This window comes from Arctopsyche grandis, chromosome 10, assembly GCF_051622035.1.
Source record: "Arctopsyche grandis isolate Sample6627 chromosome 10, ASM5162203v2, whole genome shotgun sequence".
In the NCBI taxonomy this organism is placed as follows: Eukaryota; Metazoa; Arthropoda; class Insecta; order Trichoptera; family Hydropsychidae; genus Arctopsyche; species Arctopsyche grandis.
Genome location: NC_135364.1, coordinates 8,084,476 through 8,102,686, shown reverse-complemented (window position 1 = coordinate 8,102,686; position 18,211 = coordinate 8,084,476). Strand labels below are relative to the sequence as shown.

Below are 18,211 nucleotides of genomic sequence, written 5' to 3'. Positions count from 1 at the left end.
AATTACTACTTCCGGTTTACGAATTCTGACAAAAACCTTATCAATTCCAAGTTAGTACATAAAGAAAACAAATATAAATTTTCAGCTTGATACGTTCAGGAGTGTGGAAAAATCGTGTGATAAACTGCCACTTCCGGTTGACGGGTGCTCACCAAATTTTATTTATAACTTGGTGCTAAGTTAAAAGTTTTAGATATGAAATCTCAGTTTAATAAGCCGACAGTTTTCTGAGAAAAATATAAAAAACCTCGATTCTCCAGAGTAAAAGCACTACTTCCGGTTGAGGTAAAAATACTTCAACTATATTTATGTATGAAATTCATAATTTCTATTACATGTAAAATAAAGTAAAAATTAAGTCTGATCCGCTGAGCGACAAGCAGATAATTGAATCCAAAAACTTAAAATAAGAGGACAGCTATTAGGGGTGGGGGGGTAACATTTCCGGTCAACTTAAAAAATTGCCAGACCACAATCTAAAATACTCAGCAATTGGGGATTTTCATCGGAAAATTCTGCTATGGTTATAAATTCAGAAATTCCGGTGTAAACCAGTCTTCATAAACGTTGACAAATGATTAAATTAATAACATGGATTACACTACCCATGTTCAATGCATTTTCTTTTCAATGCTACTTAAAAAGGCTTAGCGGGTAGTATTCTTGTTTACTTCGTACATGCTCAAAATACAATGCCTATCGGCGTTTTTCAGGCCCATGGACTTGACGATAAGACGCCGATCGGCGTTCTTCAGCATTAAAAGGGTTAAGAGTGCAAATAAAAGGTAACACATACACTGCAAATCACGAATAAAATGCATGGTTTAGCAACCCTCTCATATTAATCGCACAATCTTATGGAATACATTCGAAAATAAAATTAGTATAATACAAGATTCATTACTCGCTTCGATACTAAAACAAACTAGTTTCATAAATCATTCCGTAATTTAATTACATTTCTCATTTATATATTCATATTACAAATATAAATTCTCACAATACACTAAACAAACATAAATTTTCGTTTGAATCGTGTTTTTTTTCGTATCCAAATTTCATCATCGATAAGAGTTGCTATCGTATATTACAACACACTTTTTACTAATAATTCTCAAGCCGTTTTTAACAGTCACACTTTGTTTAAGTTCTTGTTTCTGTTAATCATATCTTCGTTGTACTATCAACTTGAGTGTTTTATGACTAATGGCGAAAATTAACCAAGATAACGAAGAGTCTCATATAAATACGTTAAAAGCGTACAATACGATTCCGTTTTGTGTAGTGATTGTCGTCGATGATTCCGGATTATAAGCACACAGATTTTTTACACGATGGTGAAAATAGCATACATCTTAGTTTTCCTAATTGCATTCATATATTTAGTCACTGCGGAGAGTAAGTTTTTGAATTGTTACTATTGCTTTGATTTTTTTTTTTTATTAATATAAATATATAATTTATCAATTGTAGATAAAGTGATCTGTTATTATGGGACTTGGGCCACTTATAGAAACGGTAATGGAAAATGTGAAGTCAAAGATTTAAATCCGCACATATGTAGTCATCTGATTTATGGATTTGTCGGAATAAACGAAGATGCCACGATCAGAATCATGGATCCTTGGTTGGAATTGCCGGACAATTGGGGAAAAGGTGATTTTCTTATACTGTGTATATGTATATGCTTAAGTCCAAATCATAATCAGTATTCGCAACGTGTATTTTCTGTCCAAATTTAATAAAATATAGCTAAGCGTCAAAGAAGGCAGCCGTAGAAGTCGTTGATTGAATATTTTCAATTTATTTCGCAGATAATTTCGGCGAATTCAACAGATTGAAAAAAGCCAACCCCAATTTGAAAACGATCGTAGCCATCGGCGGATGGAACGAGGGGTCAGCCAAATTCTCAAAGGTACGATTCGAAAAGAAAAATTGCCCCCCCCCCATAGCCCCATTCAAATATCCGCAATTTCGATTATTAGCATTCATAATTGAGAACTCGCCGGGGGTATTTTAAACGATAAATTAAAAGTGAAATTCAAGACGCTATAATAACGAATATCCCTCCCCCAAGTCTCACTCAACCTCCTAAACCAGGTGGTTTGAATCAAAGGCAATTTTAAACGATATTAACAATTCAATTTTCACGTTTGTCATGAAAATTGATTATTTTTGTTGCATATTCAATTCCGAACTACATACATATAATACATATTTTGATACTACATACATACATATGTATGTTTAAAAATTTAATTAAGTGGTTTATAAGAAAGTTTTCATCCATTGATTGCCGGAAATCAGGTTTTAAGGGGTAGGACGAATTTTAGTGGTGCCAATTTCTGTGCGTAAATGTATGTCATATTAAATCGGCAAAATTTGCCAAACGACAGCCGGTCTAGATTCTAATATTATATTAATATCAACAAAATTTGTCTGAAGGCTATGGAAATACTTTGAAACCAATCGAATAACTTGTTTAATTTGGGCCAAAATTTTCAATATTCGAATATACTATGTATTATAATTATACTATCGTTGGATAAGAAAAAATCGATCACTATCAAAATTAGCCATGTGTTTCTCCGCCACTCATAAATCATTCTTCATTACTTCTGTACAAATGAACAAAGTAATGGAAGGAATCTTCCTTAAGACACTTCACTAAATGAGACGAGCAGAAAAAATATAATATGAATCATGACGTAGCAGAAACTCAATAAAATCACGAGCACATATTATCTATCCGTTATCAATTATAAACCACTTATGTATGTATAATGTCTATGAAGTGTCTTTAGAATTGATGAGCGTTACTGGATTTAAATATAATATGTAAAGGCCGGACCCTGAGGGGGCCGTTTATTGTTTATATGTTGTAAATGCATTGTTAAAGGTTTTCCGAACCTTTTTTACAAAGAATTTACAACAATTGAACAATACACGGCACGCTTCCGGTCCTACCTCTAATAATATGTACGAGCTCGTTTGCACAAAGGGGGGGGAGAGGTTTAGATTCCAAAAATACTAAAATTTATCACTACCAGTACTACCGAAAAAAAACAAACACTACCGGTATTGAAACGCAACGAAATTTCAATAATTACCAACAAAATATGAATTAATGAACTGTAGGCTAAAAATTCATTATTTAAATTAAATAACTTGTTATATGTATTCAAATTATTGTCAAATTAAAAAAATAGATTACCGAAAAAATCGTAAGGCGACGAGACTTTCCATTATCATTGCCATTTTTGTCGATTAGCAAATCAATATACATATGTATTCGGAAATCGTCTCAGTTATAAGTATATCGATATACTTATCTTTGATTTTAAATTTATGATACACTTAGCGGCTCCTTTGAATAACAGGTCAAAAAAAATGTTGACTCATTCTTCGACTTATCCATACTAACGGCCGATACGTTTTCTTCTACATTCAAAACAATTCAACATAAAATTAAAACTATTATATGTATTTCAGTAATATCGGTAGTCTGCCTTGTACTACCGGTAGCAGAGTACTACCGGTACCGATATTGGAATCAATCCAGATCTTACCAACAGCGATTGACGTTCTAACAATCAACGAGAAAATCGAATAAAACTTTCACTTCGGTATCGGTAGTACCAGTATTGGATTCCTATGTGGGAGGGAAATTAAAAAGATATATACTTTTTGATAGAAAATTATATAACGTAATAAAAATGTTAAAGACTATTGTATCCTACTCGCGCACACCTACATATGTATATACATATGCAGGGCCACGCCTACCATATGTTCAAATGTGTGCAAAGCACACAGGCGGCCGAAATATGAAGGCGGCAGAAAGAAATGAGTCGAAAAAATTATATTTCTTAAAAAATGTGAAACAAGACATCGTAGTTTTTAAAATGCATTTAGGTTGTCTTGTTGTATACTTGTGGATTGCTGTTGCAAGTTACAACTTGTAACATACCCGAGCTATAATTCGGGGTAATAACGGGATAGCAGGTATAGTTTCAGTCCGCATGGTCTTATATGAGTCTTTTATGTTCTATTATCTTTGAGACTGTCAAATGTATTTTTTTCAAGGATGTTGAATATTGATTGTTCATCGAAAGAACAATGTCCTAGATGTGGGATTGAGGGTAAAAACACTATATTTTCATGAATGAACTTGAAAAGTCCTGTTCAGAACTAAACGTTTTGGGTTTCTGTATGTTATACTGTTTAATTTTTATTGTTATTAAAATTAACACCATAACCCGAATTAATATGATTTATACAAATGCTGATATATAAAATATAAGCCAGCAGTTTGGCTTAATGGTAGCGTATATATTTAGCACCACTGAGAACGATGGTTCGAGTCGTCAAACTGCTGGTTAGATTTGGGGGTTTTGTGACTCAAAATCGATCGTTTCTCTATCAGAGTTTGCCAATTTTATCTGATCATTGTTGAAACGGTTCCAGAAAATTGGTAATAGATCATTTCCTGTTGTCACAAATCTGTGTGTATAATTTGTAGAAATTATGCACAGTGATCTGAAATCTATAGACATCTCTATAATTTCGTGTTTATTATGTGTATAAAAATTGTAATAATAATCGTGCACAAAATCTAAAAAATAATCCATAGATGTCTCTATGATTATTATTTCTGTACTTGATTAATTATTATATTCTATGTATTCTGATTGTATTCTATGTATTATTGTATTCTGGCCGTTATCGTATACTCGTCGCATTGGAGCGATCTGTAATGACGAGTGTACATTGATTGTAATAAATCTATATATATAAAAAAGAATGTCTGTGTGTGTGTGTGTGTCTCGAATAGGCTCCTAAACCACTAGACCGATTATGATGGAACTTTCAGGATTTGTTGTATGCATGTCCGGGAAGATTACTGTGAAAAAAAACGGGAAAAAACGGGAACGAGAACGGGAACGGGAACGGGAATTGCATGCGTTATTATGGCATTGCAACGCATGCCGGGGTTAAGCTAGTAAATAAATAAATAAAAAATAAAAAGCGGCCGATTTAAGTTTACACCCAGGCGGCCAAACTTCTACATACATACATACGTGAGTAAAGCTGTGCGATAAAAACAAGAGAAAATTCCACCGCACGCCACTGGTGTAGGTTATTGTAAGTCCGGTTATATATGTATAATATCGATAAGGAAATTAGTTTTAATGATGTAATGACTAATGAATATATCTGTGTTATTTTTATCACAAATAATTAGGAAGCTTGAAATTTAAACCCTCTGAATGAAGTTGTATGTATAGGTATATATATTTATTATATTAAATTATTTTATGTTCAGGTAGCGAACGACCAAACACTGAGAGAGAATTTCGCGAGGAATGCTGCGGAATTCACAGCCAAGTACGGTTTTGACGGCATGGACATGGATTGGGAGTATCCCTCCCAGAGGGACTCAACCAATAAGGACACTGATAAACCGGCATTTTCTCTGCTACTCGCCGAAATGCGCAAAGAATTCGATAAAAAGCAACTTTCGCTTTCGGCAGCCGTGGCAGCTGTCAATGCTTCGGCCTCCCTATCTTACGATATTCCCACTATTTCAAAGTAAATATTTTTTATTGCTTCGTTTTTATTCCAAATAGAAAATACCGAGCATACCTCAATTATAGTCGGACAACTGATACCGAAATATCATACATACATATGAAATTTCCTTGCTCGAGTCCTATTTATATAATTCCAAATATAGAATCTCAGATCAATTATATTAAAAACATGCCTATTTTTTATACATATTAAACACGTAAGCGTAGTTTTTTATTATTAAGTATATTAAAATATACGTTTTACATAAATATTATGATCTTCAGTATGTTGAGAGATGCCATAGGGGTTGGTTGTTTAAATACAATAATTTATTATTGTTAAGAAATAATTTAGTAGTTTTGTTATTACGAATATGGAATTCTATCGTTATTAATTTTATTGTTTATTTTCACTATGTAGTTGTATCCGAGACTAACTCGGATACAACTACATAGACTAACTATAAATACAATAATTTATTATTGTTAAGAAACAACCCCTACGGCATCTCTTAACATACTGAAGATCATAATATTTATGTAAAACGTATATTTTTAATGTACATGTGTTTAATATAATTGATCTGAGATTCTATATAATACTACGCTTACGTTTTTAATATGTAATAGAAATGTCTTTAATATTATTGTTCTGACATTTTGCATATGGAATTATATAAATAGGACTAGAGCAAAGAAATTTCAAAGGACTAGAGCAAAGAAAATAATTTAGTAGTTTTGTTATTATGAATATGGAATTGTTTATATTTACTATGTAGTTGTATACGAGACTAACTATAAATATTTATTAAGTTATAAATAACTATAAATATTAACTATTTATAGTTAGTCTCGTATAGTTATTAAGTTATAAATAACTATAAATATTAACTATTTATAGTTAGTCTCGTATACAACTACATAGTAAATATAAACAATTCCATATTCATAATAACAAAACTACTAAATTATTTTCTTTGCTCTAGTCCTATTTATATAATTCCATATGCAAAATGTCAGAACAATAATATTAAAGACATTTCTATTACATATTAAAAACGTAGGCGTAATATTCTATTATTAAGGCTACTAAAATATACGTTTTACATAAATATTAAGGTCTTCAGTATGTTGAGATATGCCGTAGGGGTTATTTCTTAACAATAATACGTAAATTATTGTATTTATAGTTAGTCTATGTAGTTGTATCCGAGTTAGTCTCTGATACAACTACATAGTGAAAATAAACAATAAAATTAATAGCGATAGAATTCCATATTCATAATAACAAAACTACTAAATTATTTTATATGACTTGGAGATGGTAAAGTTTAACGGCGAATTTCCCTCTTCTTTGATGTATCACATTCAGAATGAGATCATCAATCATCTCCCAAAAGTATTACACACCATGTTGAAGTAACCCTGCATAATATGTATCATGGTAATAATCTTAAATTGTATTGCATAGAACAGTTATATATCAAAGCCATTATTTTCCATTTTCTGAAGTTCTGAACTGCTAACGCGGTTGGGTATTGTAAGTTTAATAAAACATTGATTGATTCTAGGTATTTGGATTTCATAAATGTAATGTCTTATGACTTGCATGGCGCTTGGGATCCGGTAACCGGTTATAATGCAGCTTTGAAGAGGTACGACGCTGAAGATCTTCCAGTTGAAGCTTCCTTGAATGTTGAAACCGCTATTGATTATTGGCTATCAGCAGGCGCTCCCAAAGAAAAAATAGTCATGGGAATTCCACTATACGGAAGATCTTTTCGTTTGGCTAACCAAGCACAAAATACTGTCGGATCACCATCTACCGGAGCCGGCATCGCAGGACAATACACTTCAGAGAATGGAATGATTGGCTACAATGAGGTAAACAAATTACGGATTTCTACACAAGTCAATTTAAACTAAGATAATAATCTAGTTGTATTTCAGCTATGTGAAAAAAGGCTCAATTTACCGGGTGCGTGGCCTGAAAAGTGGGACGATCAAGCTAGCGTTCCGTACACATTCAACAATGCCGATTGGATATCGTATGATAATGAATTGTCTATTAAAATGAAGGTTGAATACGCATTATCGAAAGGCTTAAGCGGTGTAATGGTGTGGAGTATCGAGACGGACGACTTCAGAGGAGTTTGTCAAAGTACAAAATACCCATTATTGAGATTGATCAACGAGGTGGCTGGAAGAGTGATCGGTGGATCGAATGTGACAACTACCACTATTAGTACCAGCAGTAGTCAATCGACCCAAGGACCAACAATAAGTACTACTAATCCACCGGCTACTGGTATGCCAACGAGTACTAGTGCGTCAACACTTACTAGCACATCAACTACTACCGATCCTTCCACATCACCAGGATCGGTTTGCAAAAAGCCTGGATATTTTAGAAACGAAGACGATTGCAACAAATTTTATCAGTGTGTTTTAGATTCTGATACAATGTCATACAGAGTGTACTATTTTTCTTGTCCTTCGGGATTATTTTTTGACGCTGATACGATAATTTGTAATTTTCCACATTTAGTTGACTGTTAATATTTAAAAAAAATCTCTTCATTTTAAAATCTTATATTAAATATGTTTATGTAATTATTTTTAATTTTATAAAAGTAACATAATTTTTTAACAATTAAAAAATTATATTCAATTCATATATGTATATATTTAAAATAAGCAACTTATTTTTTTGTGAGATATTAAAAAAGTACATTTTTATAAATTTATTTATATATGTATATACATAGTTATAATCACATACAATGTGTAAAATGTTACATATAAATAGGAAAGTGTTAAATAAAAAAAAGCCAACTTTATCAAAAATCGACTTAAATATTGAATATTTAAAAATTATTGAATTAAATAACATCCAAAATTTCATAATATTTGATCACCATTTTTTTAATAATATTTTTTGGTAAATATGAAGGACTAGTTAATAAAATATTTAAACATTTAGGCAACAATCTGATTTAGTAACACTAAGCAACAAAAAAAATTAACGGAGTGGAGACTATTCGATCTTTACTAAATTTGAACCACTGAATAGAATATGACAATTAATTTTGTTGGTTTCTTCTCATTTATGATATGAGGGTTTAAAAAAAGGCGAAATTTTTACAGATTTTTGGCTTTTGCAGTCTTTAACTCTAAAATCTAAAATTAATGTGCAAACGTGAGTATTGGAATCAACGTCAGATATTTTTTCGATAGATTGCGAATTTCTTATTGATTTAAAATACTTGCAAATTTTGAGTCCAATTTTTTTTTTATAAAAACTTCTTTTACACATATCTCATAAGCGTAAACAGAACAATAAATAAGGCAAAGTTTCAAACCGATAGGAAGAATGTAGGAAATAGTGTCAGACCAAAAGCCGAAGTGAAGCTACTAAATGCCTTATAAAAATCATTATCACATTCGGATTCAGTGGGTCAAACTTAGTAAAGATTGTTTAGTGTCCGCTCAGGTAACTAAAAAACGTGATTTTTTGTTGCTCAGTGATGATGATTTATTCAAATGATTAAATTGGATTTTTTTATTTAAATCTTTCCCACGTTTATGAAAAATGTCAAGACCATACAAAATAAACATTTAAGATCCATTTCCGTAATTCAATAGATATTACAAACATACACACAATAAAATTAATATATTTGCAATTAACATGTATAACAGCCATGTTTAACTAAAATTAATTATTTTCTAATAAATATTACAACTATTTATGTATACATGTAAAAATAAATTATCAGAAAATAGTTTGTTAAATGGAAACAGAAAGAAATATCAAAATATATATTTTTTTATAATTTCAATCCGAAATATGAACGCGAATGAGAAACACAATGATTGGAAGAAATTGTAATTATCAAAATATATGTATGTACATATTTATATGAATAGATTTCTAAATCGTTTTTGGTGTAGTTTTGAATTTCCTTTATTGAGAATGGCACTGCACCTCATCATCACAGGAATAATTAACTCCTAAGCACACTAAATATATTTATAAGTAGATACAAATTTAAACTAATCATATTATTTTTGTTCGCACGATAATCTAACCCAACATTAAAGCTCACTTCTTTAAGTCCCTCAATCTAATTAAATTATTATTCGTCTGTATTCAACGTTGCAATTTATATTCGTTGGGAAAAAATTTTCCAACTTACAGATTGACGTATATATCTCGTCTTCCATTAACTATGAGGTTGTTATGATATATATGACTGTGGCGGGGAGATTATCCCACTTTACATATCCGCCATAGTGGTATGTTACTCTAACTATATATCACAACATAGTGGTATGTTACTCTAACATTCAATGTTTACATGTATGTAAATGCAAATAAGTCACAAATTTAGTTCTCAGTCAAATAAATATACCCGTTAAGTATTTAAAAATTAAACTGTTAATTTAACAGATCAAAGAACACACTGAGAAAAATACTAAAAGCAAAATCACAATTCAAATTTGAATTAAGAATTTGTCGCACGCAATTTTCCAATTGCACAACAAATTCAAATTATTCATTTTATAGACGTATTACATACATGTATATATATATATATATATATATATATATATATATATATATATATATATATATATATATATATATATATATATATATGTATATATAAAACCTAAACTAACTTAAATGATATTAAGAAATCTAAAAATACAAAACTTGCAAACACCTGTTTCTATATACACATGTAATTTCACAAATAGATATTACCAATTTATATGGACACGTGAATTTACGTCGATATATAATATTATATGTACTTAGATCATCAATTCAATATAGTGAATAGTTTATATTTATATGAGTATATCAAATAAACTTAAGACAATACCAATGACTTAAGCTTTGCTTTATTTAAAATTGGGATTGAAGGCTGCTTGCCTTTCGTAGACACCAGTTGCTTCATCATATGTAGGAGGATTTTGGTGCATAGCTCCACCTGGAAATTAAAAACGAAATGTAAATTAATCACAAACATTACATGCAGTAGCGTAGCAACGGTAAATGACGCCCGGGACGGGTTTTTCTTTTTTTGTGCCCCGTGCCTTAAAATATGAATAAATAAAATTTGCTACGAAACGAACAAACATATTATATACGCTGTTTTATGGTTAAATGATCTAATTTGTAAAGCATGTATTTTAAAATACAACAAAATTACAAGAATTTCGGTATTTTATCCATTCGTAGTATTTTCAATCATTCGAAGACATAAAATATTGTAGCGTATGCTAAAAGGAGCTGCCGTTATAATTGGTTTCGAGGATTATTTCCAGGCTTAAGTGCAAGTCGGCTAACAATGAGAGACCCCCGAATGCACTTAGCGGCGGTAACGGCACTCGGTCGCATTCCCGTGGAGTTCTTAGAACTGACAACGCGAAAACGTGGGACTGCATATCCGAGTACGTGACTAAAAATGTGGAAGTAACCGGACGTGAAAGATGGCCCTGAGCGACCTGTCCTTTATAAGGAGGTACTTAGACCATATCAAGGCATTCTGGACGGAGCACGGGAAGTGTGTGGATCTCCTTAATCACCAATAAATGCTGTGAAACGACTTGGATCCTCCACCCACCTCATAGGGCCACCATAATTGTCGGGAAAACGGGAACATTTGGGAAATGAATGATAAATGGTAAAATTGAAATTCTGAATCATTTAAGACACAGAGACGAGGATAGTTTTGGCAGCTCGCATTCGACTCGAAATTCGAACTCAGAATCGATCATTGATCACGTTTTCATGATATAGAAAAACATGTGTGTGTGTGTGTCAGTATATTTTGGGAATTTTGATGCTGAAATTCTTATCGACACGAAGTAAATTTTTTTCAAATTTTTAAGTTGACCGGAAATGGCACCTCCCCTTATAAGTGTCCTCTTTTTTTAAGTTTTTTAATTCAATTATCTTCCAAACCACTCCCAAAAACTGAATCAGACTAAAATTTTTTTAAATGTAATAGAAATTATAATCTTTATAACCTTATATTTTTTTAATATTTTTACCTGAACCGAAAGTAGTACTTTTACTCTAGATTTTTTTAATCTTTTTTTCAGAAACCTTTTGGTTTATTGAACTGAAATTTCATATCTAGAAGTTTAAGCTTAATTAATACCAAGTTATTTATAAAATTTGGTAAGCATCCGTCAACCGGAAGTGGCAGTTAACTGTCACGATTAAATTCAAGTATAATTCTTGTATGAATGTGATGAAAATAAAAACAAATCATTAAATTTTATAAACCGGAAGTGGGATTTTTTCCTCTTAGAAAAGTCAAAAATGTTGTGGCCACTACTCTGTCCACACCCCTGAACGTATCAAGCTGAAAATTTATATTTGTATTTTTTATGTACTAACTTAGAGTTATAAGGTTTTGGTCAGAATCGTAAACCGGAGGTAGTATTTTTTTTTAAAACAATATTTCATTATTTTATTTTGACTATTTAAATTATTTTAGTTTCTTGATATTTAATGTGTATAATACTGATAGGGATTTTAAGTAATAAAAAAAATTTGAACAAAATCCGACAACCGGAAGTAGAACTTTTGTCTTGTGCAAGTCTCCATACATTTACGCTCAATTTGTATCGAAAATGCTGTCATAGCTATTAGTATTTCATAATGCCGCCGGTATGTGTAAATGTGTCTGTACGGTTCAATATTGAATTTTGTTTTGTGACCTTCTTATCTTCCTCAAATACATAGATAACGTCATGGGTTGATCACATCCGAATTTTTATGAATGAATCAGACAGAACTTAAGCTGTTAAACGCTTTGTAGTGCAGTGGCTAGAATAAAATAAATTTGATTTCTATAAAATACATTAATTACCCAGATTTTGCGGATAAGGAGCACCAGACGCTGGAGGATATGGCATATTATTTGGTGCCGGAGGATACGGCATATTATTAGGCGCTGGAGGATACGGCGAACTGTTTGGTCCAGGAGGATATGGCATACCTGAAAATAAAACATTGAATACATAAATACTGTAATAATAAATACTTTACAAGAACGACTGAAATCTATTAATTTTTTTCATCTGGATTATTACCCATATTTTGGGGAGGATACGGTGCTCCATAATTAACTGGTGCCATTCCAATAGGAATCACTATTCCTGGTTGATTCACTCCTGGTTGGCCAGGATACATTGGCTGAGGCATCGCACCATGATTCACGGGATACGGTGCAGTAATCTGTGATCCCGGTACTGTTGTAACAGCTATTAAAAACGAAAAGCGTTAAATATTTATAAGTCCACTTATAATAATTAATTATTAATAATTTTAACAATATACTCACTAACAAAATCATTTGGTTTATTCATTATCTTACAACACCGAAGGCATGTAAATATCATCATACATATGATTAATGCTATAACAAGTACGAAAATTGTATCCATTTTGACATTCGATGAATCTGTAAATAAATAAATCATAAAAATAAATGAATATTAAAAAATCTAATATTTTCAAATTACATATCTGAAATATATAATAATGAAAGTGTGTTTAGTCTATCTAACTTCTTTAAAACATATACAATATAACATCTTTAGTCTGTCTAACCTAATATAAAACATATACAATATGTATATCAATGGATTGAAATGTATTTATGTATAAATAAATTTATTTCTACATTTTATATAAACTTTTAAACTTTTAAATACAAATAATCAAAACAATTTAACTCCTCTATTATAATTAGTATATAATATTGCACAATAATGTGCAATAACAGAGGTATGAATCATCAAGTCTAAATTTGCGGGAAATGTCATATTAGTCTCCCATTATACCAAACAAAAATTCACGATTATCGTTACGCTTATAGTCTATGAAGGTCACATGTTGATTGAAATTAAACGGAAGTGTGTTCTGGGTTTGGCAATGAAATTAACATGGAAATTTTGATACATCGTATATAAATAAAACAAACTTTCTAAATAAATTTGACATGGATAAATTACTATCGTCAAAAACTACATAGTGTTGTTTGGATAAAATAACTGAAGAATACCTACAAGTACAAACAATAATAACCGGATCCAAAAGCACGATAGTTACACGACCGATCTGACAGCCAGCCAAGGCCCCAACTCTTTGCAACAAACACGCATAAGTCTGACCATATCTTTGAGCCAAAGCAATCTTTATGTCTCTTAATTTCTGGAATAAGATCGTCGTTTAAATATGTCTGTGTTGATGAATATAATTTCTCATTGTCGAATAATTATGAATACGTAGATATAATATTGTTTTATTATAGAAGAATCAGCGCCGGTTTTAGAGGAGGGTTGGGTCAGCGCCTCTACTTTCTTAGCCCAAACATTTGTGCTAAGCAAATTTTATTCATTAGCCCCCTTTACACAGTCGTTCTATCGCGCGTGAAACAGCTAATCGTGCGCGAAAGAGTGCGCGTGTAAAGATCTTGGATCGGGAAGGGATAAACCGCGCGATAAACTCAGCAGTCCTGCGCGCAATCGTGTGGCTTGACGTTGTCTTTACACAGAAAATTCTTTCGGGCGCGCTTTTGTTACAAAATGGCGGACTTACGCACGTGGAGTAAAGAATTGATTGTGGAATTACTTTTAATGTACCAGTCTTTTCCGTGCCACTGGAAAATTATATCCGAGGAATATAAAAACAAAAATCTGAAAGAGAAAGCTTATAAAAAAATAGTCCTTCGATTTAATAGACTTCGTTAAAGAAAAAGGATTTTCTAATGCTAATCGAGATTTTTTTGTCAAAAAATTGGTTCGGTTGGTTTATCAAAAAATTTCAAAGCTTAAGAGAAAAGCTTTATTTTTGATATCTATCTTTTGATAATTTGCAACAATAGCACCTGATAATATAATAATAATTGTGCTGAATTTAATTTATTTTTAGATATGATATACAATGGATTTTAGATTCTGGAACATACACTGCATCAGAGATGGCAATTATTCGTATTTGATTTATTTTCCATTTTATTTTATTAAAATTTTCATTTAATGGATCGTTTCTTCTTTTTGATTAAATCAACACCAACGAACATCATAACTTGCGCCATGATATTTCTTCTATTCATTTTTCACCGCAACATTACTATAAAACTGCGTTACTTCAGTAAAACTGTGCGTTCCGCACACACTCCAACACGCGCCAGTTTCGCACGGTCTATCACGCACGTTAGCCTTTACACGTTCGCTCTTTCCGTTTTAACAAAAAGTGGTAGGAGTAATCGCGCGCGAAAGAACGTTAGTGTTCACAACTGCGAAAACAGTATCGCGCACGATTGCGCGCACAGGCTTACCCGCACGCAATCCTGTACGCTCCTGAGAACGCGCGATAGAACGACTGTGTAAAGGGGGCTATTGGGTGAAGACGCATTCCCTTTTGAATTATAATTATATTATGCTTATCAAAAAAAATAGTTTCACCTCATGTGGCGGCTCTATCAACATCACCATCCTACAAGTTGGGACCAACTCGGCCATGTTGGTCTGTTGCTACTTTACTTCCTTCCCGCCCATACATTAAACAGTCGTGTCTTATTAATTCCGTCGTTTCACTTCATATGCTCCATACTCGCAAACTTTTTTCGATATTCTTCAAAGATTTGTAGGAATCCCGATTCACCCCAATCGAAAACAAAACGACATTACACATGCCACAAACCAAATCCTTTTAGCTTCACTTACGATTACAATTCAGGAAAAAATTTGCCTCTTATCCGATCGTTTTCATACTTTGTCATATTGCTCATTTTGGTCACCAATATAAGTAAATGTATCTTCCGCCATTACGATGGAGAAAAAATATCGTTTTAGACGCGTTTGAAATTTGAATTTCTGAAAAGTGCCTGACGTTTATCCAGTTTTTAGTTTTAAACATAGATGGCGGTAGTAAAATAAAATTATTAGTATTTTTATTCAAAATAATAATTTTATAAACAAATTATAGAAGAGGTATGTTTTTAAAAAACTTTTTTATACTTTCCATGTCACACGAATAAATTGGTCCCTCTTTTTTTATTGCTTTTTTCAGTCATTATTTTTAATTACTGTGCATTTTACAACTTTGAATGAATGGTTTCACTATCATATTTTATTTATTTATTACATTTTATACCAGGAAGGCCTTACCGGTAAACCCCAGTGCACCTTCCTGGCCAATTACAAACAAAGCAGCATTTTTATTACAAAATTCGCTGAATTACGAGATACTGAAAACTCGCAAATTAACGAGACATCTATGAATTGTACATATATTTTATTGTACATTAATCATACTCAAATAGTGGTGACATAGTAGGTAGGAAGGTTTTTAGCCAATTTTAATCGGGAACCGTTTCAACAATGAAATCAGAGAAATTGGCAGTCTGATAGAAAACGGTCGTCCTGGAGTCACAAATATCCAGGTCTGACCAGCAGCACTACAGATATACGGCACACTCGACCGAGTGTGTACGCGTTCAGGCGCTTTCATACGAAATCCAGTATCTCGAAGCGCGTACTTCAAAAGCGCTCAATTGAAAGCGCCGAGTGTGTACCGGGGTAAAGGGCGCTACAGACGCTGTGGAATATCGGAGAGGTCGACCGTGCGGCGACCGATGTTGACGCAGACCGTAGCGTGTGTAGGAACATTCACCGTCAGGTCGAAACGCATTCAGCACGTCGAACCAAATTCTGTTCGTTCGCCGCACGGTGGATACCCCCTCTCCCAACCCCGCCCGCGTTTTGTTTTTTATTACATACCTATTTTTTACCATTGTTGTCGCTTCGAGAAGGTTTATTTGTCATCCGGCTTTCGCTGATCTATGTGTGTCGTTCTTGGATTTCTTCGACAATTATCATGTCGAAGGAAGTATTGGAAGAATTTATCAATATTTATCGAGATTCTCCTTGCCTTTGGCGAATTAAGGCCAAGGACTACCACAATCGTGATAAAAGAGATGCGGCGTATAACAAATTAGTAAATAAATTAAAAGAAATAGACTTCTGCTAATAAATAAAGAGCGGACCCAGAGCGCGCTGTCCATTGTTCACATGTTGTAAATGCATTGTTAAAGGTTTTCCGAACCTTTTTTACAAACCATTTACAATAATGGAATAATAGACGGCGCGCTTCCGGTCCTACCTCTACTAATAAAGATGTCGTAATTAAAAAACTGAATAATTTACTTAGCAACGCCAGACAAGAAGCGAAAAAAGTGAACGAATCTAAAAGTACTGTAAAGGGAGCAGAGGACGTTTATGAACCTAAATTGTGGTATTTCCATCTCTTCGATTTTTTGGTGGATCAAAACATCCAACGAGCATCACACTCCACCATGAACATGAGCAGTGACAACGAATTAGAAAATGTGTTGAGTAAAAAATAATAATAAGTATCAAATTTGTGCAATATAATAAGTTTTATTGTTATAATTAGAGGTAGGATAGTCACAGTGCTATCCATTGTTCAGCAAACCTTTAACAATGCATTTACAACCTTTGAACAATACACGGCCCCTTCAGGCTCCGGTGACTAGTTATAATGTATAATTTTTTATAAATTATTTTATTTTAATTTCCGATGAAGTTTGTTTGCCATGGAACTTGACCTTCGTTTTCGAAGTAATTTACGAAAGAATCTCTTACATTTTTGGCAGCTCTCGCCGTATTTCCAAATGATCTTTGTTCTAAATGTTCCATCGAATCACCTGTTTGAAATCCTGCAATATAAGTCCCCTCTTCATAATTCTCACGCTCAAAACATTCAGGAGGTGCATACCGATTCGGCACACATTTCATTAAGAAATTATGTAGAACACAGCATGCCATTACTACCTTATCAATAGTGTGCAGTTCCAAATTAATTTGAGTGTGAAATATGCGGAATCGAGATGCCAATATTCCAAACGCGTTCTCAGCTGTACGCCTCGCACGTGAAACACGATAGTTAAATATTCTTCTCTCTGAAGATGTTAAATCTGCTTGTCGAAACGGTTTCAGCATATCCACTCTCAGAGGAAAGGCATTGTCAGCAACAAAAACGTAAGGCAACTGGGTAGAAGTATGGTTTACTGTCTCTGTATCCGGGATGTTCAATGAGTTGTTCTGAAGTTTTTTGAAAAAAAGCGTGGGTTGTAGGATTCCTCCGTCTGAAACTCTTCCATTAGTTCCGAAATCACACATGATAAATTTACAATTTGCATCCACTAATGCCATTAACACTAAACTGTGGCGACCTTTGTAGTTATAAAATTGCGAACTACTTCCACTCGGGGGAATAATATTAACGTGTTTTCCATCCAAGCTGCCGAGACAGTGCGGGAAATTCCATTTGTCTTCAAAACCCTTTGCTATGCTTCTCCATTCTTCTGTCGTTTTCGGAAACTGAAAAGAACAAATAAAAACAAAAATAATTAATTAAGGATTATTGTTTCGTAGTAGCTACTAGATATATGTACATATATAAAATCTATAATAAAAATTACGATATATTGTTACAGGAACGTAATAGCGATTTTATGCCCCCTATTGATTCCGTTTCTGAAGATACTGTAACGTAGAGATTAGGTGCGTGGCGCTCGTGGACC

General features: G+C 32.8%; 2 protein-coding genes across 2 annotated transcripts; one reads left to right on the top strand and one right to left on the bottom strand.

The window, feature by feature from the left end:
* Positions 1-1,166: 1,166 nt before the first annotated feature.
* LOC143918030 (chitinase-3-like protein 1) lies at positions 1,167-8,184 on the top strand. The gene is made up of 6 exons (XM_077439691.1): positions 1,167-1,398; positions 1,474-1,656; positions 1,815-1,915; positions 5,327-5,592; positions 7,145-7,457; positions 7,524-8,184. The coding sequence occupies exons 1-6, from the start codon at positions 1,335-1,337 to the stop codon at positions 8,130-8,132; spliced, it is 1,536 nt and encodes a 511-aa protein (XP_077295817.1). The 5' UTR covers positions 1,167-1,334; the 3' UTR covers positions 8,133-8,184.
* Positions 8,185-11,474: 3,290 nt separating this feature from the next.
* LOC143917675 (uncharacterized) lies at positions 11,475-15,125 on the bottom strand. The gene is made up of 5 exons (XM_077439257.1): positions 15,069-15,125; positions 13,668-13,812; positions 12,941-13,060; positions 12,690-12,860; positions 11,475-12,595 (listed from the first exon to the last, which is right to left on the bottom strand). The coding sequence occupies exons 1-5, from the start codon at positions 15,123-15,125 to the stop codon at positions 12,459-12,461; spliced, it is 630 nt and encodes a 209-aa protein (XP_077295383.1). The 3' UTR covers positions 11,475-12,458.
* Between the last annotated feature and the right edge of the window lie 3,086 nt (positions 15,126-18,211).